Source organism: Bos grunniens, chromosome 2 (assembly GCF_055505025.1).
Source record: "Bos grunniens cultivar Pamir isolate PY7600 chromosome 2, Bosgru_T2T1.0, whole genome shotgun sequence".
Taxonomy (NCBI): Eukaryota; Metazoa; Chordata; class Mammalia; order Artiodactyla; family Bovidae; genus Bos; species Bos grunniens.
Window position 1 is genome coordinate 121,906,466 of NC_141166.1, and position 24,371 is coordinate 121,930,836.

Consider the following 24,371-nt stretch of genomic DNA (forward strand, 5'->3'; position numbering starts at 1 on the left):
GACATCTTTGGGGGGTGTTAGTTCTAAAAGGTCTTGTAGGTCTTCATAGAACTGTTCAACTTCAGCTTCTTCAGCGTTACTGGTTGGGGCATAGACTTGGATTACCGTGATATTGAATGGGAGCTGACTGTGGCCCAAATCATGAACTCCTATTGCCAAATTCAGACTTAAATTGAAGAAAGTAGGGAAAACCACTAGACCATTCAGGTATGACCTAAATCAAATCCCTTATGATTATACAGTGGAAGAGAGAAATAGATGTAAGGGCCTAGATCTGATAGATAAGAGTGCCTGATGAACTACTGAATGAGGTTCGTGACATTGTACAGGAGACAGAGATCAAGACCATCCCCATGGAAAAGAAATGCAAAAAGGCAAAATGGCTGTCTGGGGAGGCCTTACAAATAGCTGTGAAAAGAAGAGAAGCGAAAAGCAAAGGAGCAAAGGAAAGATATAAGCATCTGAATGCAGAGTTCCGAAGAATAGCAAGGAGAGATAAGAAAGCCTTCCTCAGCGATCAATGCAAAGAAATAGAGGAAAACAACAGAATGGGAAAGACTAGACATCTCTTCAAGAAAATTAGAGATACCAAGGGAAAATTTCATGCAAGGATGGGTTCGATAAAGGACAGAAATGGTATGGACCTAACAGAAGCAGAAGATATTAAGAAGAGGTGGCAAGAATACACAGAATAACTATACAAAAAAGATGTTCACGGCCAAGATAATCACGATGGTGTGATCACCCACCTAGAGCCAGACATCCTGGTGAAGTCAAGTGGGCCTTACGAAGCATCACTTGGAACAACGCTAGTGCAGGTGATGGAATTCCAGTTGAGCTATTCCAAATCCTGAAAGATGATGCTGTGAAAGTGCTACACTCAATATGCCAGCAGATTTGGAAAACTCAGCAGTGGCCACAGGACTGAAAAAGGTCAGTTTTCATTCCAGTCCCAAAGAAAGGCAATGCCAAAGAATGCTCAAACTACCACACAATTGCACTCATCTCACAAGCTAGTAAAGTAATGCTCAAAATTCTCCAAGCCAGGCTTCAGCAATACGTGAACCATGAACTTCCAGATGTTCAAGCTGGTTTTAGAAAAGGCAGAGGAACCAGAGATCAAATTGCCAACATCCACTGGATCATGGAAAAAGCAAGAGAGTTCCAGAAAAACATCTATTTCTTCTATATTGACTATGCCAAAGCCTTTGACTGTGTGGATCACAATAAACTGTGGAAAATTCTTCAAGAGATGGGAATACCAGACCACCTGACCTGCCTCTTGAGAAACCTGTATGCAAGTCAGGAAGCAACAGTTAGAACTGGACATGGACAACAGACTGGTTCCAAATAGGAAAAGGAGCATGTCAAGGCTGTATATTGTCACCCTGCTTATTTAACTTATATGCAGAGTACATCATGAGGAACCCTGGGCTGGAAGAAACACAAGCTGGAATCAAGACTGACCGGAGAAATATCAATAACCTCAGATATGCAGAAGACACCACCCTTATGGCAGAAAGTGAAGAGGAACTAAAAAGCCTCTTGCTGAAAGTGAAAGTAGAGAGTGAAAAAGTTGGCCTAAAGCTCAACATTCAGAAAACGAAGATCATGGCATCCGGTCCCATCACATCATGGGAAATAGATGGGAAAACAGTGGAAACAGTGTCAGACTTTATTTTTGGGGGCTCCAAAATCACTGCAGATGGTGATTGCAGCCATGAAATTAAAAGACGCTTACTCCTTGGAAGGAAAGTTATGACCAACCTAGACAGCATATTCAAAAGCAGAGACATTACTTTGCCAACAAAGGTCCGTCTAGTCAAGGCTATGGTTTTTCCAGTGGTCATGTATGGATGCAAGAGTTGGACTATAAAGAAAGCTGAGAGCTGAAGAATTGATGCTTTTGAACTGTGGTGTTGAAGAAGACTCTTGAGAGTCCCTTGGACTGCAAGGAGATCCAACCAGTCCATTCTAAAGGAGATCAGTCCTGGGTGTTCTTGGAAGGACTGATGCTAAAGCTGAAACTCCAATACTTTGGCTACTTCATGCGAAGAGTTGACTCACTGGAAAAGACCCTAATGCTCGGAGGGATTAGGGGCAGGAGGAGAAGGGGATGATAGAGGATGAGATGGCTGGATGGCATCACTGACTCGATGGATGTGAGTCTGAGTGAACTCCGGGAGTTTGTGATGGACAGGGAGGCCTGGTGTGCTGTGATTCATGGGGTCACAAAGAGTCAGACACGACTGAGTGACTGAACTGAATACACACACACACACACACACACACACACACACACATATATATATATCTCCTCCCTCAGTCTCTCTCTATATAAATAGATATGTATATATATACATTATGTTTCTAGAGAGATGGACCAAACTTTGGCCTCTGTAGTTTCCTGTTTTCTTAATCAGGTTTCCTTACACTTGAACAGACCATTTAGTAACAGGTCTCATGGTTCTAATAGGTCACTTCAACCCATCTTCTATACGTACAACCATATCAGCTGGCTGCACTTGACCAACTTGGGTCCTCAGTCTTCTCGATCAATGATTTCTGGCCTGAAAACTTAACATCACCATGTGCCTGCTCTTTGTCTGGCACCCAGATCTATCCTGAAACATCTCCACCCCAAGCTGTGCATCAACAACAGCTGCCTCTACCCTAGTTAACCTGGGAAATAGGAAAAAATGGCCAAAAAAAGAAGAAAACAAGATTTATAAGTCTGTGAGAAAAAAATCCTAAAACTCAGTTTGACTAGATACTTTCAGAAATCTAATGTGCTTTATATATTCAGTTCAGTCGGTCAGTCATGTCTGACTCATTGTGACCCCATGGACTGCAACACGCCAGGCCTCCCTGTCCATCATCTACTCCCGGAGTTTACTCAAACTCATGTCCATTGAGTCAGTGATGCCATCCAACGAACTCATCCTCTGTTGTCCCCTTCTCCTCCTGCCCTCAATCTTTCCCAGCATCAGGGTCTTTTCTAATGAGTCAGTTCTTCGCATCAGGTGGCCAAAGTTTTGGAGTTTCAGTTTCAGCATCAGTCCTTCCAATTAATATTCATGACTGATTTCCTTCAGGATGGACTGGTTGGATCTCTTTGCAGTCCAAGGAACTCTCAAGAGACTTCTCCAATACCACAGTTCAAAAGCATCAATTATTTGGCACTTAGCTTTCTTTATAGTCCAACTTCATATGTATATTCATGTATACTTTATTTAATATATAAAGTATAAATATCGTTCAAAAATTTAAGATACACTGAATTCATAAGGAAACATTCTAGAAAATATTCTCTTTTCTCTGGATATTACCTTTAGGAAAAGCTACCCTGAAGTATAAACAATTTAAATTATCTTAAAAAAAATGTTATTCTTATTAGATGACCGCATATAAATCAATGAAGTTAGAACACTCCCTTACACCATATACAAAAATTTAATTCAGTTCAAAACAGCTTAAAGACTTAAATATAAGACACAACACCACAAAACTCCTAGAATAGCAGATAAGCAAAACATTCTGTGGCACAAATTGCACTGTTTTCTAAAGTCAGTCTCTCAAGGTAAAATAAATAAAAGCAAAAATAAACAATGAGACCTACTGAAACTTATGAGATTTTGCACACCAAAGGAAACCATAAACAAAACAAAAAGACAAACTACAGACTGGGAGAGAGTTGCAAAAATGTACAAACAGTCCATACAACTCAATTTCAAAAAACAACACTTTCAAAAAATAGGCACGAGACCTGAACAGACTTTTCTCCAGAGAAGACATACAGATAGCCAACAGGCAAATGAAAAGATGCTCAATATCATTAATTACTTGAGCAATAGAAAACTACAATGAGGTATCACCTCACACAGGTCAGAATGGCCATCATCAAAAACTCTACAAATATATGCTGGAGAGGGTGTGTTGAAACAAGAACCCTCCTACACTGTTGGTGGGAATGTAAATTGGTGCAGCCATTATGAAGAACAATATAGAAGTTCATTAAAAAAACTAAACACAGAGTTACTGTCTAATCCAGCAATCCCACTCCTGGGCATACATCCAGAAAAAGGTACACGCACCCCAGTGTTCACGGAGGCACTGCATACAATAGCCAAGACACAGAAGCAACCTCAGGGCCCATCAACAGATGAAGGGATAAAGAAGACATGGGTTGTGCGGGGATGTGTGTGTGTGTGTGTGTGCATCCTAACTTCAGTCGTGTCCAACTCTTTGTGATGCTATGGACTGTAGCACACCAGGCTCCTCTGTCCATGGGATTCTCCAGGCAAGAATATTGGAGTGGGTTGCCATGCCCACCTCCAGGGGATCTTCCTAACCCAGGGATCAAATCTGAGTCTTAAGTTTCCTGCACTGACAGGCAGATTGTTTATTACTAGTGCTACCTGGGTGTATATACATACATATATATGTATGTATATATACACAGACACATATATGTAAATGTGTGTATATTTATATATGTATATGTTTGTAATGGAATACTATTCAGCCATTAAAAAAGAATGAAATAATGCCACTTGCAGCATCATGAATAGACCTAGAGATTGTCATACTAAGTGAAGAGAAAAACAAATACCATATGATATTACTTATTATATGGAATCTAAAAAGTGGACAAATGAACTTACTTAAAAAATAGAAACACAGGGTCCAAAGGGGAAGGGGGAGGGATAAATCAGGAGTATGGGATTAATAGATGCACACTAACATATATAAACTAAACAGTAATTTATTATATTTCACAGGGAACTATATTCAGGATCTTGTAATAACCAACAATGGAAAACAATAGGAAAATATATACACACACATACACACATATAAAACTAAATCACTTTGCTGTATACCTGAAACACAATATTGTAAATCAATTATATTTAAATTAATAAAAACTGTTACTCTTAAGTCATCCAGTATATATATTCTCTTGCTATCAATGTGTAGGTACAAGAAAAATAAATTCTAATATAAGCTCAAAAGAAACACTAATTGAAAAACAAATATCATTTTAAAAGCAGCTTCCAAGAGAACAATATTATTTAAGAACTGTTTTACTTCAGATTATCAAAGCTTCTTCATGGAAGCAGTCATTCAACGCTTACTTCCTAAGTCATTCTATAAGGTCAATACTACCTTGATATTAAAGTCAGAAAGATACTAAAAGCAGAAAAATAAAAACTACACACAAATATCCCTAATGAATAGTAATGTTAAAATACTAGCAGGCCAAATTCAGTAAAATATGAAAAGAATTATATACTATGACTATTTGGGATTTATTGCTGGAATGCAAGGATGGTTCAACCTATTAAAAATCAGTGTAGAACACCACATTAACAGAATGAAAAGAAAAAGTTATATGATTGTTTCAATTAATGTAGAAAAAGCATGTGACCAAATTCAACACCTTTCATGCTAAGAACATTTAACAGACTAGAAATAGATAGTAGCCTGCACCAAGCTCCTCCATCCATGGGATTTTCCAGGCAAGAGTACTGGAGTGGGTTGCCATTGCCTTCTCCTGGGAATCTTCCTGACCCAGGGATCAAACCCAGGTCTCCCGCACTGTAGACAGACGCTTTACCATCTGAGCCACCAGGGAAGTCCAAAATAGAAACAAACAACCTCAATATAATTAAGGGTTATTGATAAATATGATACCATGTTTAGATTAATAACCTACATCAAGGAAACGAGACTCATTAAAAATTTCCATAAGGAGTACTTACCTGCCAAAATTTTCTTGAACTGTCTAAACCATATGTCACAGTGGTCTTCACTTAAATTAATAAGATCAAGTGTAGAATCCTTTAATTTATTTTTTTCCGTTTTCAAACATATGAAGAGAGTGATTCCTAATAAAGTACCACTTCCCTGCTGTTTAATTGAATAACGCCGTTTCAGTTTGACAGAGAATATGTCCTTGAGTTCAACAAATTCTTCTTTATGTAGAAAATCATACTTGGAATCACCTGAAAAGAAATTAAAATTTCAAGTCAAAACCATTGTGTTTATATTCTTATATGTATGAATAATAAATAGTGAAAAAACTCAAAAATATTTATCATCTGATTATGCTTTATGTCAAGTCCTATATGAGATGGGGAGGGAAAAAAAGAAAAATTAGGTCCATTATCCCATAGATAGAAAAAAATGGAAGAGAGTCCCTGCCACACATATTCAATGCATGAAGAATTCCAGGAACAAAAACAAAGCAACATTTCAGTAATAATAAATTAGTATCATGCAAGAGGCTTCCTGTTACTTACAGGGACAGAGTGAAGTAATGGAAAGAAAAGGATTCACTAACAGAAGTGAGTTTAAGACAGGCTGTTGAAGGCAAAATGAAAGGGAAAGAAAATGTACATTTTTGGTAGAGATGCATGTGCAAAAAGGAAATGGTGAGATTACTGTGAGTAGAAAACAATGAATTCCTGCCAATCTAAAAAGAAAGATCCACCTGAATCTCACTATGCTGTTGTTGTTGTTGTTTATAAACCTATATCTCATGACTTGATGGATGAAATAGAAGGAAATTAAAGAAGAATAACAATAATCTTTGTGGGAGATACCCGAAAAGGCATCTACTGCAACGAAGGTTCTGAATCAAAACAAAATTATAGTGAAGGAATTAACCTTTGATCTTTGTGGCTTTTGGCTTCCTTGAAGGTGGTTTATAAGAAAAAGAAATGATTCAGACCTTGTGTTTCTTTCCCTGAAGATTTTTAAGGATTAGCAGAAGGAAAAGTTTGAAATTCACGTTAGGAGTCAATGAAAAGTGAGATAAATACACTGAATTATTTTGTTTCATTGATTTAGTATCCAAAACAGTTACATCATTCAGTTCAAGAAACTTCTGTTGAAAGCTTTGTGTTAAACACTATGCAGAATGCAAAAGAGAGAAGTTCTACTACCTGCTCCTGAGTGGCCATTATTTATTGGGATTAAAATAGATATTTAAAGTAGATATAATTGGGATATACATAAAAGAATTCTGGTGTCTCAGAGGGTCATATGAATTTTTATCAGAAAACCCAGGAAAAGAATTTGAACTGGACACTTTTACAGAGTTCAGTTCAGTCACTCAGTTGTGTCCGACTCTTTGCGACCCCATGAATTGCAGCAGGCCTCCCTGTCCATCACCAACTCCTGGAGTTCACTCAAACTCATGTCCATCAAGTCGGTGATGAGAAGGCAAACAATGAATTTCTGTGTGCAGCGGAAGAGTGAGAGTAGACAGAAGTTAGCAGCACATACAAGCACACGTGTCAGTGTGTGCTGTGCCCACTGTATTTTGGTATTTCTTTCATGAACCTTGGCTTCATCTTAAATATGGTCCTTTCCATCATTGTACAATGGTTGCCAGTGAATTTGAACTTGGTTCTTTATTCAAATCTAGTGGGAGAGGAAGAGGTGTGCATATATGAGAGATTCAACATGTTTTAATCCTGAACAAAGATTAAAACTTTTTGTTATTCATTGTCCTAATGCTTCACCTGGAACACTTACTCTCTTAATCAAGACCCTTCCCAGGGGATGTGGTGGGACCCCCTTCTCCTAAAGGCTGAGGACACCTGAACCGAAGTTGGGAAGGCTCCCAAAAAGGTGCAAAAGAGGAAGTCTGAGTCCAGATTTATCATAAGTCCATGACAAATCTTCATGCTACACTCGGGAGTTTGCTCATTGTGCATTGATCCCAAGGTGCTGTACATTTTTCACCATAACACTGCAATTTAGTTTAGCAAAGATGATTATGTCATCAGGATAAAGATTAGAAAACACGAATGAGACATTGGAGGAGTGGAAACCAGTCTACGAGGCTTGAACTAAGGTAGAGGAAGTAATAGAAATGTGCTTTCCTTTTTAATAATTGCACTGGAGAGAAAAATATTATGCTTAGAAGTTTTTTCCCCTGAAATTTAGATCTTATTGAATATTACATTTAACATAAAATTAGAATATTACATAAATGCAGATTTAGAATTTATTTATATATTTGTGCAGAATGGATAATTACTAGCTGCCTAACATTCCTCCTACAGGCAAGATATAAAATTCCATCTTTTGCTTCAGTTCAGTCACTCAATTGTGTCCCACTCTTTGTGACCCCCATGGACTGCAGCACGACAGGATTCCCTGTCCATCACCAATTCCTGGAGCTTGCTCAAACTCATGTGCATCGAGTCTGTGACGCCATCCAACCATCTCATCCTCTGTCGTCCCCTTCTCCTCCCGCCTTCAATCTTTCCCATCATCAGGGTCTTTTCCAATGAGTCAGTTCTTCACATCAGGTGGCCAAAGTATTGGAGCTTCAGCATTAGTCCTTCCAATGAATATTCAGGACTGATTTCCTTTAGGACTGACTGGTTGGATCTCCTTGCAGTCCAAATAGCTAAGAGTCTTCTCCAATACCACAGTTCAAGAGCATCAATTCTTTGGCACTCAGCTTTCTTTATGGTCCAATTCTTACATCCATACACGACTACTGGAAAAACCATAGCCTTGACTAGACAGACCTTTGTTGGCAAAGTAATATCTCTGCTTTTTAATATGCTGTCTATGTTGATCATAGCTTTTCTTCCAAGAAACAAGTGTCTTTTAATTTCATAGCTTCAGTCACCATCTGAAGTGATTTTGGAGCCCCAAAAAATAGTCTGTCACTGTTACCATTGTTTCCCCATCTATTTGCCTTGAAGTGATGGGACCAGATGCCATGATCTTTGTTTTGTGAATGTTGAGTTTTAAGCCAGCTTTTTCACTCTCCTCTTTCACTTTCACCAAAAGGCTCTTTCATTCCTCTTTGCTTTCTGCCATTAGGGTGGCATCAACTGCATATCTGAGGTTATTGATATTTCTCCCAGCAATCTTGATTCCAGCCTATGCTTCATCCAGCCTGGTATTTTGCATGATGTACTCTGATATAAGTTAAACAAGCAGGCTGACAATATACAGCCTTGACGTACTCCTTTTCCAATTTGGAACCTGTCTGTTGTTCCATGTTCAGTTCTAACCATTGCTTATTGACCTGCATACATGTTTCTCAGGAGGCAGGTAAGATGGTCTGGTATTCCAATTTTGGTATGTATATTGCCTAAACTTGCTTCCCTGGTGGCTCAGATGGTAAAGAATCTGCCTGCTATGCAGGAGACAAGGGTTCAATCCCTGGGTTCGAAAGATCCCCTGGAGAAGGGTATAGCAACCCACTCCAGTATTCTTGCCTGGGAAATCCCATAGACAGAGGAGCCTGGTCGGCTATAGTCCATGGGTTAGCAAAGAGTCTGATACAACTGAGCAAGTGAGAACAATCTTATAATATTCATTATAAGCTTGTGTCTCACATTAATTTTTATGTAATCAAACATACAACAAATAAGACCTCCAAAGGGGTCAGGTAGGAAGGGAGGCAAGGATCACTGAGGGGAAAAAAATGAAAAGGATGAAATATATATTTTTTCACAAGTCCTATATTATAGTCTGAATTCCTTGCCATGTGTACTTTACTTTGGCAGTAAACAATTCAATGACTATTCCTATTTAAAATCTCTTGTAATTGCAAATTTAAAGATACTGAAACAACAACCAAGATCCAACTTAGTAGAATTTATGGAAACAGGGCAAGAATACCTAATATTACTCTTACTATTCTCAACATTCTGGTCACTATCATACACAAGGAAAAGTAAATAAAAACTGATGGTGGAAGGGCTAGAGGGAGAGATGAAACTGTGCTATTTATAGACAGTATCACAATATATTCAAAAAACCCCAGAGAATCTATTTGAAATCATTAGAACGAATAAGAATAGCCAATAAGGAAGCTGGTTACAAATATATCAATAGCTAGAAAGAAAGAATATTGGGGATAAAGAGACCCCATGCAAATTATTATCTAGGAACAAATTTATCAAAATGATCCTGGACTTGTTTGGGTAGAAAAGGCCGTACAAAATAAATTGAGAGACAAATGAAGGCATATCAAGTTCCAAGATTACATTATTTTTATGCTAGTATTCTCATTATTAATTACTTATAATGCAATTCCAGTCAAAATCGAAATGGTATTTTCTTTGATGTAAGGAGCAAGGACCCTTATCAAATGATTTGTAAATTTCCTTGGAATAAATAATGAAGAAAAATGTTTTAATAGTAATGAGGAGAAGTACACACCAGCCAGGTAATATAAAGTTATAATAATTAAAACATCTAGAAATAGATAAATGAATGGTCCAAAGAAATATTTGCATATATTTTAAAAGTCACAAATGTGATAATGGTAGTATCCAAAATCAGTGAGGAATATTTAGTAAAAGATGATTTAGAACTGGTTCATCTTTAAAAAAGAAAAGAAAAACTAGATCTCTGTTTCATGATATACACCAGTATTTCTAGATTACAAAGAACTTTATATAACCATAAACTAGTAAAGCCATAGTATGGCAATAAAGGCAGACAGAGACTGAGATGCATAACATAAAGGTTATTCAATGCCAATAAGGTCCTAAAGACCCATAAATAGAAGTCATAAACAAAATCCAACTGGGAAGAAATATTTGCAACATACGACAGTTAAATAATCTATTTAATCAAGAAAAGAAACACTTCAGTGGAAGAGTACATTAAAGACACAGGCAGGCATTTCACAAAAGAAGAAATGCAAATTGCCCAATGAACGTATGAGAAAGTTCAATCTAATTAGTAATCAAAGAAATGCAAATTAAAACAACAAGATACCACTTTTTGCCTTTTAGATTGGCACAAGATCAAAAATAACGCTCATTGATGGTATGGGCAAAGGGAACCAGTCCCAGCGCCGGTGGGAATGCAAAAATGGTAACTGCTGGAGAACAAGTTGGGAATACTTATCAAAAGATTTCCAAATGTTAATTGCAGCAGTATTTATAATAGCAAAACTATTTGAAGCAGTATTCATGTTCTTCAATAGGAGAATTGCTTAATCATAATCTGCAACTCACAATGAGAAAATTAGATCTTTGTGTGTTGATGTGGAAAGACATCCATATTGAGGTATGAGTAAGTGGAATAAAAAGCAAATGACAATAATCTGAGAGGCTGATCTCACTTTCATTAAAAGGAGAAAATAATCCACACAGAAAACATACAACAAACAGTAGTTATCAATGAAAACAGAGATATAAAGGAGTATAACATTAATTTTTACTTATAAACCTTCCTTTCTGTAATCAGCATTATATTTTATCAGTTTCTTAAAAGGAGAAAAGGGAAAATGCTTTAAAATATGCATATTTTTGATCGAGCAATTTACTTCCAGGAATTTATCCTAAGGGAATAGATAATATGCACAATTTAGCTAGAAGAATGCTTACCCAAGCATTATTTGAGTGAAACTTGGAAATAACCTAAATGTGACCTAACAGACTATTGGTTTTGGAAAATGAAGCATATTCATATACTATAATGCTATTCAGCCATTAAAGTGTAGCAATCTGACTAGAAAAGTGTCTAAAACAGTGTACCACATTTCCATTACTGTTTTGTATATATTTATTGAATGCATAATGTATGTGGAATGTATTTCCATATGCACATATGTATGACGATGCATATGAAAACTTGGAAGGAGAGTGAGATTGTGAATTAGTTTGCGTATATGAATTTCTAATTTTCCTACAATGGAAATATTTCTGTAATCAACTGAAAAAGATGGTTTTCTTGCTCATCCTAAAATAGTTCCTGATCATATTATTCATTTTAATCTTTAAAATCCCATTTTCTAAAATGTAAGGGAAGCTAATATTTAATTAGCATGTGCTATATGCCAGACATTGCCCTCAGCACTTAACATCTATTATCTCATTTAATCCTTACACTACCCAAGGCAGACGCTTTTTCCTAAAAAGAAGGAATTCAGGCCACAGCATTTAAGTATCTTGTCCATGGTCATACAACTGGTAGGAGCCAGATCCAAGATCTAAATCCAAGTACTTTGGTCCTTACCAACACTGCACAGAAGTAAGGACCTTCTTGAAGTAAACACACACCCATCTGACCTTCTGGATCTGTTTTTTATTCTGCTGCTGCTGCTAAGTCACTTCAGTCGTGTCTGACTCTGTGCGACCCCATAGACAGCAGCCCACAACACTGGAGTGGGTTGCCATTTCCTTCTCCAGTGCATGAAAGTGAAAAGTGAAAGTGAAGTCGCTCAGTCGTGTCTGACTCTTAGCAACCCCATGGACTGCAGCCTACCAGGCTCCTCCATCCATGGGATTTTCCAGGCAAGAGTACTGGAGTGGGGTGCCATTGCCTCTAACTAGATCCTAGGAAAACAGCAAAACCACTCGTGTGTCTTAACTGAGTAGTAGACTTGATCCTTAAACAACTCAGGGTTGTTTAAAGGTACATCCTCAAGTGTCATCAAAAATCCATATATAACTTATAGCCATCCCTCCATATTCATGGTTCCTCCCATCCGTGGTTCCACGTCCAAGAATGCAAACAAGCACCATTTACTACTGATAAAAATTTGCATATATGTGGACAAACGTGGTTCAAACATGTTATTCAAGCATCAACTGTACTTCATTCAAAACTTCATGGTGAGCTTCAAGGAAATGGAAGGTTAGACTCTAGCAACCAGGAGCTGACAGAATTGAAAATTCTGAAAAGGCCTGTAACTCTGAATGGTATTTCCTGCTTTCCCTGCTCAGACTTCTAACCTTTTCCCACATTTACCTACAGATTCACATTTGAGGTTTTCACATGCCTGATCTCTTCGCCAGCGTGACAAGAGGAAGCTAAGAGGAAGCACTACAGAAACATTTTGTTTTCATTTGAAATGAAAATAAAATTGATTTGTGAATAAAATAGTTTTTGCTTGCTTTTCAAATTTCTAACAATAGACAAATGTTCTTCAGCACTCTATTTTCCTCAGCAGCTATAGGAATCTCTCAGGTGCCAATTTCCTACGTAGAAATTCTGGTCTATTATTCATTTCTTCAACGTCAGTCATTTACACAACATGAGTAAATCAGCCCAGTTCTCTCTAATCACAGGAAACACCTGATTTTAAACAAAACTGTTTCCTAACATATGCGAAGATGTGTATATAACTAGTTTTATAGAAAACTGTTTTCTTCTGAATATAGTCTTTAGGAATAAAACTCATTAAAATTGTGTGAACTTGAATTTAAAATGGTTTTATTTAATGGCTTGCTGCTGCTGTTAAGTCACGTCAGTTGTGTCTGACTCTGTGCGACCCCATAGACGGCAGCCCACCACGCTCCCTCGTCCCTGGGATTCTCCAGGCAAGAACACGGGAATGGCTCGGAACTGTCTAAACATTGTTTATCCATTATCAGATTAGATGGTGCTTGTCTGTGTCTTTGTTTTGTTTTTGAAGTTCTTAAGATATAAGCAGTGGACCAGCTGGCTCTGTCGGGTAGCAGGACACTGGCTTCCAAGACTTGAAAGAGAGCTAAGGCCAAAGGGGCCTCAGGTTTCTAGGTGGAGAGCCCTCAGGCTAACCCCCAGTGAGCTGAAGGTTCTAGAGATGTCGAGAGGATAAGCTGAAAATCTAAGAAGGTCATTGTCTCCCCTCTACCCCCACACCAAAACACTTAACTCTCTGAAACATAGTTAGAAAATACAAATATTGATGAGAAATGTGATTAAAGAGAAAAAAAGAAACCATATTCAGAGTGAAGACTATTATTTTGGGGTCTATTAAAATCAACCACTTACCTATACCTCTTTATAAATAAAAGCTTAAGAAAGACTCAGACTCTTATTCTCTATGTGAATCAGAAAAATACTGCTTTTGGTTTAGAAACTATTTTATTTATAAATGCTGAAACATATTTAGGTCTTTTATCTCTGCCTAATCGTTCATCTGTAAGATAGCCACTTCCAGCACCACACAGCAACCTCTGTTAACAGGATAACCAGTTTCTGCCACGAATAAAAGCAAATGCTTTCATAATTGTATGCAAAAGCCACATTTCCATGCACAACCTAAGTATGTAAAAGAGGAGCTAAAAAATTGTTTTAAACATACTTGGGGGGATATAATTTAAATGTAACTTTACTTTAATGCTAAAACTTACCTTTATTGGTAAAAAATATGAAGTTAAACTTTATAAATTGATATTTGATAACATTAGAAAAACATGAAAATCATCTACAGACTTTTTTTCCAGTTTAGGAGCATTAAAACCTTACAGATGATATGCAATTTTTCTTTGTGGCATGTGGTTTATTATTTGAAATCTATTGGTTCATTAGGATCATATTGGTGATAGCTAGTTGTTTCAGAACATTAACTGTCCTCTCACATTACTTACAGAGATGCTGGGGACCATCTGTTCCAGCATGGGATTTAAGTATATGTCTATTGGATATCATGCTATTTATTTAATTCAGCACCCACTTCCTATTGTTGTATTTTCTTGAGGGGAAAAGTCAATTTAATTACAGGGAATAAAGATAACCTCTCCTGGCAGGTTACCCTGTCAGCATGAGAGCAAAGCAGGACCTGCTTAAAGTAGGTTAGGGTGGCTAACAAGAACAGTAAAACCAACAACACTTAAGAATATTTAGCAAAGGTTTAACAGAAATAGAACAGTGAATGGCACTTTTAAAAATATTACTGTAAGCCCAGGGCTTGTCTAAATCAATCTTGGCACATCTGTCTGATGCAGACCGTAAACAGGATTAGAGCTGGATTTATCTGCTTGGCGCTAATTGTGCTCACAGTTCCTGCACATGTCCACTCTTTAAAATACTGCCCGAAAAACAAGCCTGCCTGATAGACAGCTCCCACAACAGAGTGCAGACACACACTTATGGTATATTAGATGGTTAAGCAATGTGATGTCTAACAATTTTTTTTTTTTTTTTTGGCTCTTCAGAATTACTTATCTAATCCCCTAATTAAAAATACAAAATTCTGTTTGAATACACCACATACTGAGATAAATCTGTGAAGCAAGGGACCAATAAATTTGAATACACTTTAATTGTAAGAAGAAAACACAATTTAATTGTTAATAATCAGGTTAAACCAGGGTTTAAATAAATAGGGCTGCTCCAGTAATTTACTGAAAACCATCACAGTGCATTACAATCCTCAAGAATTCTGACTTAACATTTGTTAGCATAAAAGCTTAAGTTCCTAAATATAAACACTTATCAAGAATGACAAGAAATAGAATTATCTTGTAAAAGAATACCAAAAAGTCACATTTTTGTCATACCAAATAAAAAAATTAATGCTCAATTTCCATCTGCAATTTTTTCCCCACTTATTTCTAGTTATTTCTATCACGTATAAATAGCTTAGGGACTTCTCTTAAGAACTTAAGTGCCCAAAGATACATAAGTACTTTTGCATAAAGTCCAAAATGAACTGATTAGTCAAATAATTTAAATATTATTCTTTGTTTTGATTATTTGAAATATAGACAATAAATATATAATTCTTTATTCAGAACATTGAATGTCTATGCTACAAAGTGACAATAACAATTTTAAATTACATAGTCTATGTTTAATCACAAATACCACATAAATTCAGTATATTTAAAAATAGTATAATTGAAAATTTAGTATAGTATAATTGAATATATAATATATATATAATATAATATAACATATATATTATATAGTATAATATATTATACTACAGTATAATAGTATAATTGAAACTTTCTATTGACAAATTTCTATTCTAAGCTCTATCTTGGAACTCATGTTCCAAATAGCAAACTCTTAGAAATCAATTTTTTCCCTAAATCTATACCATTAATAAAATGTTCATACTTATAACACTGTTTTATACAAATAATGGCAAAATTGGCAAATTAGGGCAACCATTTAAATATCCTCAGCATGTCTTCTCAGAAGGTATAGAGGATCAAAATGATTTTTATAATAATACTAAAGATGTTATTTGCCTTTTTCACTGTGCTGACATTTGAAAAGGAAATAGTGGTTAAAACATCTGGTGTCACCATGAATCAAGGAAGTGACACTAAATTTCACTAATAATTGTTGCATTCTTCATCACTTCAAACTCACAGTTTAAAAAAATATATATCACTTAACTGTCCTTGATGAAGCAGTAACACTCTAATTTTTAAAAATCTCTACCCTTTAGTAATTTCTTTTTTATATGTATTATGTGTGATATGGGAACTGTACAAAAAAGCATTTCAGCTACAAATGAAAGTTCTCTTCAGGAAAAGAACTCATACCATTCACGCTGTGACTAGCTCGATTTTGTTCAGAAAATCATTTTTGCTTGAAAGATGGGACTAAAAAACTATTATATGCAAGTATGAGTATTTGGTAAATGTTTTCTGGGAATTAAGCAAAGTGAGCCAGTCACTCAAGCAAAACAACTAAGAATGCTGTCAATGACAAAATTCTAACTTTCAAGCAAAAATCAGAATTTTGTAAAACCTGTATCTGCCACGGTGAGCTTGACAGCTTGCCAGTATTTAAAGAATCTTATGCTGATATTGGCAGTGATGTTAATATATCTGATAGTTTAAAAATTTATATAATTAAATGTGTCAACATTTGGAAGCTCTATATAACTCAGTAGACCACTTTTTCCAAATACTCAATGCAGGATATTATAAAATTATGCATAACTAAAGACTCAAAGTGCAAGACAGACCAACAAATTTTCAAATAGCAAACTACAGAAGGTTAACTGATATGTTTACAGATTCTGCTATGTAACTAACATTTAAGAAATTAGCACTTACCAAGTTTTACTGTAGTATCAAAGAATATCCACAATTACCTGAAAACATTATTTAAAATACTTTCCTGTTCTAAACAAATATCTGTGTGAAATTGGATTTTTCTTATATACTTTAACAAAAACAAATACATTCACAACAAACTGAAGGCAGAAGCAATCTTGAAAACTCAGCTATCTTTTATTAAATCTTTCTGTTAAGGAACACTGTGTCTTCTAAAAAAAGATTTGCAAACTGTAGTCAAGAAGATGACACTGATTTTTTAATTGTTTTGGAAAATAGTTATTTTTAGTCCAAACATTATTTATGTTAAAATGCAATGGACTTATTACTGTTATTTTTAATGAATATTTTAAATGTTTAACTTCTAACATGGTAAATATCAGGGGTATTATATATACACAAAGGTTCTTTGTGGTTTTCAACAATTTAAGAGTGTAAAGGGCTTCCAAGACTAAAAACACTCAAGAAACTCTGGACTATCTATACTATTATGAAGACAGGCCTAAGCTTAAGAAAATGCAGCCTTAAAATGTCATGATTTACGCATTTTTATCTTTCATCATTTTGTATCAGTTTAAGATTTTACCACTAATTTTTTTAGACTGTGCAACAAGTCCCTACTACATATGAAACCTAGTGAACTAAAAGAGCAATTCAAAATTTCATATTCTATAGCATGAGTTTATCATGCAATTGTTTGGGTTTTGTCATTTTCCTTCAGTAAGAGCACTCATGTGCATCTCTTGGAATTGTGTATTACCTGATTTATTATCTAGTTATACATTTGTCCCTGTCATTTTACACATCTACGTACATTTCTACTCCTTAGGGAAAACATTCATAAATGGGCAGTCTCTCAGAATGGTATTTAGGTCAGTGCAAAAGTAACTGTGGTTTTGCACTGTTGAACTTTGCCATTTGATATCGGAATACATTCTTAAATAAATGTGGTTACGTACACATCATTTTAAGGTGCATTCCTCTATTTATGTCTTTTGCTAATGAATTGATGTTAGACAAGAAGCAGATTTGTGTGATTTTCTTATTTGAGTTCAAAATGGGTCATAAAGCAGCAGAGACAACTAGCAGTGTCAACAACGCACCTGGCCCAGGAACTGCTAATGAATGTGTACTGCGGCAGGGTTCAACAAGTTTTGCAAAGGAGACGAGAGCCTTGATGAGGAGCGTAGTGGCCGGCCATCAGAAGTTGACAATGACTAACTGAGAGATCCTCTTACAACTGCAAGAGGAGTTGCCCAAGAACTCAACCTCGACCATTCTATGGCTGTTTGGCACTGGAAGCAAACTGGAAAGGTGAAAAAGCTTGATAAGTGGGTGCCTCATGAGCTGACCGAAAATCAAAAAATCATTTTGAAGTGCCGTCTTTTCTTATTCTACACAAGAGCAATGAAACATTTCTCCATCAGATTTTGGCATGTGACAAGAAGTGGATTTTACACAACAACCAGTGACAACCAGCTCAGTGGTTGCACGGAGAAGTTCCCAAGCACTTCCTAAAGCCAAACTTTCACCAAAAAAATGTCACGGTCACTGTTTGATGGTCTGAGGCCAAATTCATCCACCACAGCTTTCTGAATCCCAGCTAAACCATTATATCTGAGAAGTATGCTCAGCAAATGGATGAGATGCACCAAAAACTGCAATACCTGCAGCCAGCACTGGTCAACAGAAAGGGCCCAGTTCTCTGTGACAACTCCTGACCTCACGCCACACAACCAATGCTTCAAAAGCTGAATAAATGGGCTACGAAGTTTTGCCTCATCTACCATATTCACCTGACCTCTTGCCAACCGACTACCACTTCTTCAAGCATCTTGACAACTTTTTGCAGTAAAAATGCTTTCATAACCAGGACAACACAGAAAATGCTTTCCAAGAGTTCATCAAATCCCAAAACATGAATTTTTTTGCTACAGGAGTAAAGTTATTTCTCACTGGCAAAAATGTGCTGATTGTAGTGATTCCTATTTTGATTAATAAAGATGTGTTTGAGCCCAGTTATAGTGACTTAAAATTCAGGGTCTGAAACTGCAATTACTTTTGCACCAACATAAATACTATTCTAGAGACCAACAGAAAATATAAGCTTAATTCACCTTATGGCTAACAAACACATGAAAAGATGCTCAACATCACTCATTATCAGAGAAATGCAAATCAAAACCACAATGAGGTACCATCTCATGCCAGTCAGTATGGTTGCTATCAAAAAGTCTACAAACAATAAATGCTGGAGAGGGTGTGGAGAAAAGGGAACCCTCTTACACTGGTGGTGGGAATGCAAACTGGTACTGCCACTATGGAGAACAGTGTGGAGATTCCTTAAAAAACTGGAAATAGAACTGCCATATGACCCAGCAATCCCACTGCTGGGCATACACACCGAGGAAACCAGAACTGAAAGAGACACGTGTACCCCAATGTTCATCACAGCACTATTTATCATAGCCAGGACATGGAAGCAACCTAGATGTCCATCAGCAGATGAATGGAAAAGAAAGCTGTGGTATATATATACAATGGAATATTACTCGGCCATTAAAAAGAATACATTTGAATCAGTTCTAATGAGGTGGATGAAACTGGAGCCTATTATACAGAGTGAAGTAAGTCAGAACAAAAAATACCAATACAGTATACTAATGCATATATATGGAATTTAGAAAGATGGTAACAATGACCCTATATGCGAGACAGCAAAAGAGACACAGATGTATAGAACAGTCTATTTGACTCTGTGAGAGAAGGTAAGGGGGGGATGATCTGAGAGACTAGCATTGAAACATTCATTATCATATATGAAACAGATTGCCAGTCCAGGTTCGATGCATGAGACAAGGTGCTCAGGGCCGGTGCACTGGGATGACCCTGAGGGATGGATGGGATGGGGAGGGAGGTGGGAGGGGTTTCAGGATGGGAAACACATGTACACCCATGGCTGATTCATGTCAATGTATGGCAAAACCCACTATAATATTGTAAAGTAATTAGCCTCCAATTAAAATAAATACATTTTTAAAAAATAAAAAATTAATTCATCTTAATCTTATAATCTAGTCTTTTTTGGCATTACCAGTTCAGTTATGTATATCAATTCATATAGGATTATAGTTCATATATATGCTACTAAATGATCCTTGTGCAGATTCCCCATGAACCTCAGAAGTATGGTGATCAGTCTTCCTTTTTCTAGTTCTCAGTAATTCATTTCAACAATATCTTCACTGCCCTCCTCATCTCTAATCTCTGAGTCCAACCCCAGCTCAATGCTTCAAACAAGGCTAGGTGTCCTATAAAAGTTTGCTACTGACTGTATTTACAATTACATCAATCGGTTAATATCTTAATGATGGTGTATGCATTTCAACCTCTGAACCTTTGCTCCTTCATTTCCCAACAAATGGAAGGCCTTCTTGACTCTAGTCTTTTCAAACATTAACCATCTGTCAGAGCTCATGGAGCCCCTCCTCCAAGAAACATTCCTCATTTTCCAGTGCCTCTGAATTCCTACTGCCCAGTACTACTCAGCTGAAGTCTAGTCACATATCAGAGGTTCCTAACTTCACAGAGGTGAAGGCACAAAGGTCCTTCAAAGCTTTTTGAGAATTTAAGTTACATATATTGTTTCCCACATAAGTTAAATGGTGGTTTAAAAAAATAGCAACAGGGGAGGGATTAGAGAAAGATCAGACTATAATAGTTTAGAATAAATTCAAAAGTTTGTTTCATTAACATGATTGAACACTAACATTCCAGGCACTTCTGTGTTAAAATGCTAATATTAATAGGGCAATCTCCATGGACAACTGTTTCTAAGAGAAACAAAGGTTAAAGAGTTCTTCATCTTTCTTGGCCTGGAACTTACTGGACTGTAGAAACAGGACTAAGCCACAATGATGGCTTCTATTGTCAGCATCTAAGGACAACGCCTGTGTATAGGTTTCCTGCCTGGTAAAATGCCCTTATATTTCACAGTCCAAGCTGACTCACTGATACTCTTTTCTTCTGAGGCCCTCAAAGACAGTCAGAATGCGTTGGTTTTCACCTCCACCATTAGCAGCAATCAATGCCCTACCTATGCAGGTCCCACCCCCCATAGTAGTCATGGTGAAGTTCCCCTCAACCCTCCAAATAATCTAAAGGGTTTGACTACTGAGAGACGCTAAAAGGCTCACTTTAATACCACTCCCATTCAGTTTTACCTTTAAGACTGTCATTATTTGATCCTAAGAAGCCAAAAAAGTATTCAGAATAACCAATCTAAATCCAGGCTATCTGAAATTAGCACATGCAGATTTGTATTGCTGGAAGGAAGTAGAACCACTGCATGAGAGACTGAGGTAATAATTTTCACTTGATAATGATTGATCTTAGTACCAGGAAAGGAAAGTTCATCTGAGGAGCCAAAACAGCTGGGAACAGAACGCCACCATCCTGATCATCCAAAATGAACTGGAAGAAATTCACCTAACCAGCCTCAGGACACTTGAACTTATCATTAGTCTACCTTCCGGATGATAGAAATGGCACACCTGTGGTCAAGGAACCACTGTGTGTGTGAAGGAAACAAGGGGAGAAAATAAAAAGAAATTGCCAGAAGCTACTTGTATTGAACAGACAAAAGTAAACTTAAATACAAGTATATTCACAATAGACAAAATATGGAAACAATCTAAGTGTCCATTGATGGATAAATGGATACAGAAAATGTTTCTCATACAGACACAGACAGTGGGATATTATTCAGCCGTTAAAAAGGAAACCTTGCCTTTGGGATAGCTTGGACAGATCTTGAGGGCATTATGCTAAGTGAAATGTCAAAGAAAGACAAATACTGTATGATCTCACTTGTATGTGGAATCTTTAAAAATCTTAAAAAAAAAACAAAACAAAACACCCACAGGCTCAGAGAATGGACTGGTGGTTACCAGAGGCAAGGCAAAAGGGGTAGGCAGAATGGGTGAGGAAGGTCAAAAGGTAAAAATGTCCAGTTTTAAGTCTTGGGGATGGTGATACAGTCACTCAGCATGGTGACTATAATTAATAATATTCTATTGCATATTTGAAAGGTGGATCTTAAAAGTTCTCATCACAAAAATTAAAATTTTGTAACTATATTTGGTTATGGACGTTAATTAAACATTGTGGTGATCATATCAAATATATATTGAATTGTGTTAAACATCTAAATCTACTATATGTTACATGTTAATTACATCTCAAAAAATACACGTTGAGATATTCTAAAAATATTTGCAGGTCTAGACTTAGTGGAGACAAAGGAAAAGTGAAATATTTTAATGTAGCTGATCAGTTTTATTAAAAATCCAACTTAACAACTTGCAAGACAAAGTTCATGTTTATTTTTAATATGCTAGGCACATGGGTGATGTGGGGCTTTATTTCATTTCCACCATTAAAAGCATATACTTGACAAACATTGTTAGGTTTCTGCTTTATTTTTGGCATTCAAAAGCTCTATATGAGTAAATTCAGTGCGAATTGATTCACAAAAGAAACATTAAAATGAAGTTACCAATATAACGTAGTCAAATATCCTTTTACATTTATTTTCAGTTGGACTTAGGCAAAATGTAAAAATAAAAAACAAAACTATGTTTTAATAAACACACATACAAAAACAATAAATTATGCTAGATAGTTGATACCATACAGGCTCCTACACACACTAAATATGATCTTCTACGACCTATTTGAAATGAAATTTTAAAAGCTATTTTGGAGTAGAAGTTAGAAGTTACTTTTTTTCTGAAAAAGCCTGATATTGATTCAAAGAATCTGATATGAAAATAAGCTCAATGTTTGACCTTAGTGTTCTATATATACACTCTACATATATGGTATTTATTCAGCTATGCTCTCAATTAAAGAAATTTAAAATAACAGTTTCTTCTCCATGCCTTTCATCATAATAATTCTTATTATGCACTACATGATTTTGACAAAAGGTACCACAAGTAGTACTATGATAAAAGGTCAAAGCTAAAGGTAAAAATGTATGACTTGATAATGTGAAACTTCTAGAGAAAACAACATTTTTGATCAAGTATGTATTTAGTTACACCATATAACATGTAATTGAAGCAAAATAGCCTGTAGGATTAAAGCAAGCCATCTTCTCCACTGCACTATAATACTACAGTCAGTAATTTTTTTAGAAAGATAAATTTGATATCAATACGATGTGACACAACTGCATCAAACCTTAATTTCACTCACAGTAAGAAGTCACAGGATTAAATAACACTGTGCAGTCTTTTAGAAAAGTTTATTGCTTCCAGATGGATTCAAGTTTCCTTTCAGCCCTGATTACATCCAATATGCACAGGGTGCCAACATTATAAAGGACAGAGTCAAAAATATCATTTATATAGATAGCAAGGGGCAGGGTGGAGGAACTCTGGCTTGTAAATAGACTGTGCTGATCGGGTTTTGACTATTTTTAAGAAATTATAAGAAACATTTGATAAAAAAACAAATACCATACTATGTAAACATCTTGAATGATGCCTGTTCCACAGAAAAACACAGATCCACAGCGCAGTATACATAAGACGACTCTTGCTTCAAGCTGCATGCTCTCTGCCCCATGTCGGGCTGTGCCATGTGTCACACTGCATGAGGCTTGCCACCAAGATGTCCACCTGTGCCTCTGCGGCAGAAGAGGCATCTATGTTTATTTCGTTTAATAGCACTGTTGAATATCAGCCATGGTGATCAGATATAAAGGCCTTCAAAAACACCAACTACTTAAGGCATGTTTGCTAAGTTTAAGGATGCAAATAAGTCACTACTTCTATTTAAAATAGCATTTTCTTAAGCAACCGAAGTATGACTACCATAAAAAATAAAATCCTTTTCATAAAACCCAAACAAAAAAGCTCTCCCTGTAATGTGGATTAAAAAGTAAAACCACATCTGCTCTATCTAGTCTATGAGAGAAAAGCAATAAAAATTCATGACTGAAGAAGGATTTCAGTCTGGAGGTTGGGAGCCAACTTTTTAAAATACAGTACAATTCTAATAACACTTCCATTTTCTTATATTCAATTTTCCAAATGTTCTGCAAGTGTTATACAAATTACAAATTTGACTGGATATAAATGTTAAGCAATTTATTATGTATCCTTCAAAACAGATTAGCAATTTAAATACAATTATGGTCTCAAAGCTTGAAAGAAGAGAAAAATGATTAATTTCTGAAAGGACATAAACTCTTCTTGTCGGAGAAACACTAGGAAAAGTGGTACTACAATAATTCCTACTAACACCTAACGTTCTTCTGTGGATACTCAACCAAAACTAAGACAAACACCATTACAGCACTTGACTACTCACATTCTCTTTAGAGAGAAGTGATTTCATTCATATACGGGTTATAAATGAGTGTTAGAGTTTCAAGTGATTTTAATGGAAGTTTTGGACTTTTCAATTAATTTCATACATGATTCTTTAAATATATTATCAGTGTCAAAATTTTTTATTGTATTTACATTTAATTAGTGGCAATATCCTTGATCAACTGCATGAAAACGCTCTAAGACA

The 24,371-nt window shown here is 36.2% G+C and overlaps 1 protein-coding gene across 4 annotated transcripts in view; it reads right to left on the reverse strand.

The window, feature by feature from the left end:
• The window catches only part of CERKL (CERK like autophagy regulator), a 141,030-nt gene that overhangs the window by 85,410 nt on the left and 31,249 nt on the right, over positions 1–24,371 (reverse strand). For all 4 annotated transcript variants that reach the window (XR_015148595.1, XM_086361184.1, XM_086361176.1 and 1 more), the window contains exon 2: positions 5,766–6,008. Coding sequence is in view for 3 of the 4 variants with exons in the window: in XM_086361184.1 (XP_086217310.1) it covers positions 5,766–6,008 (243 nt within the window). In the remaining variant the exon portion in view is untranslated. The remainder of the gene's footprint in view (positions 1–5,765; positions 6,009–24,371) is intronic.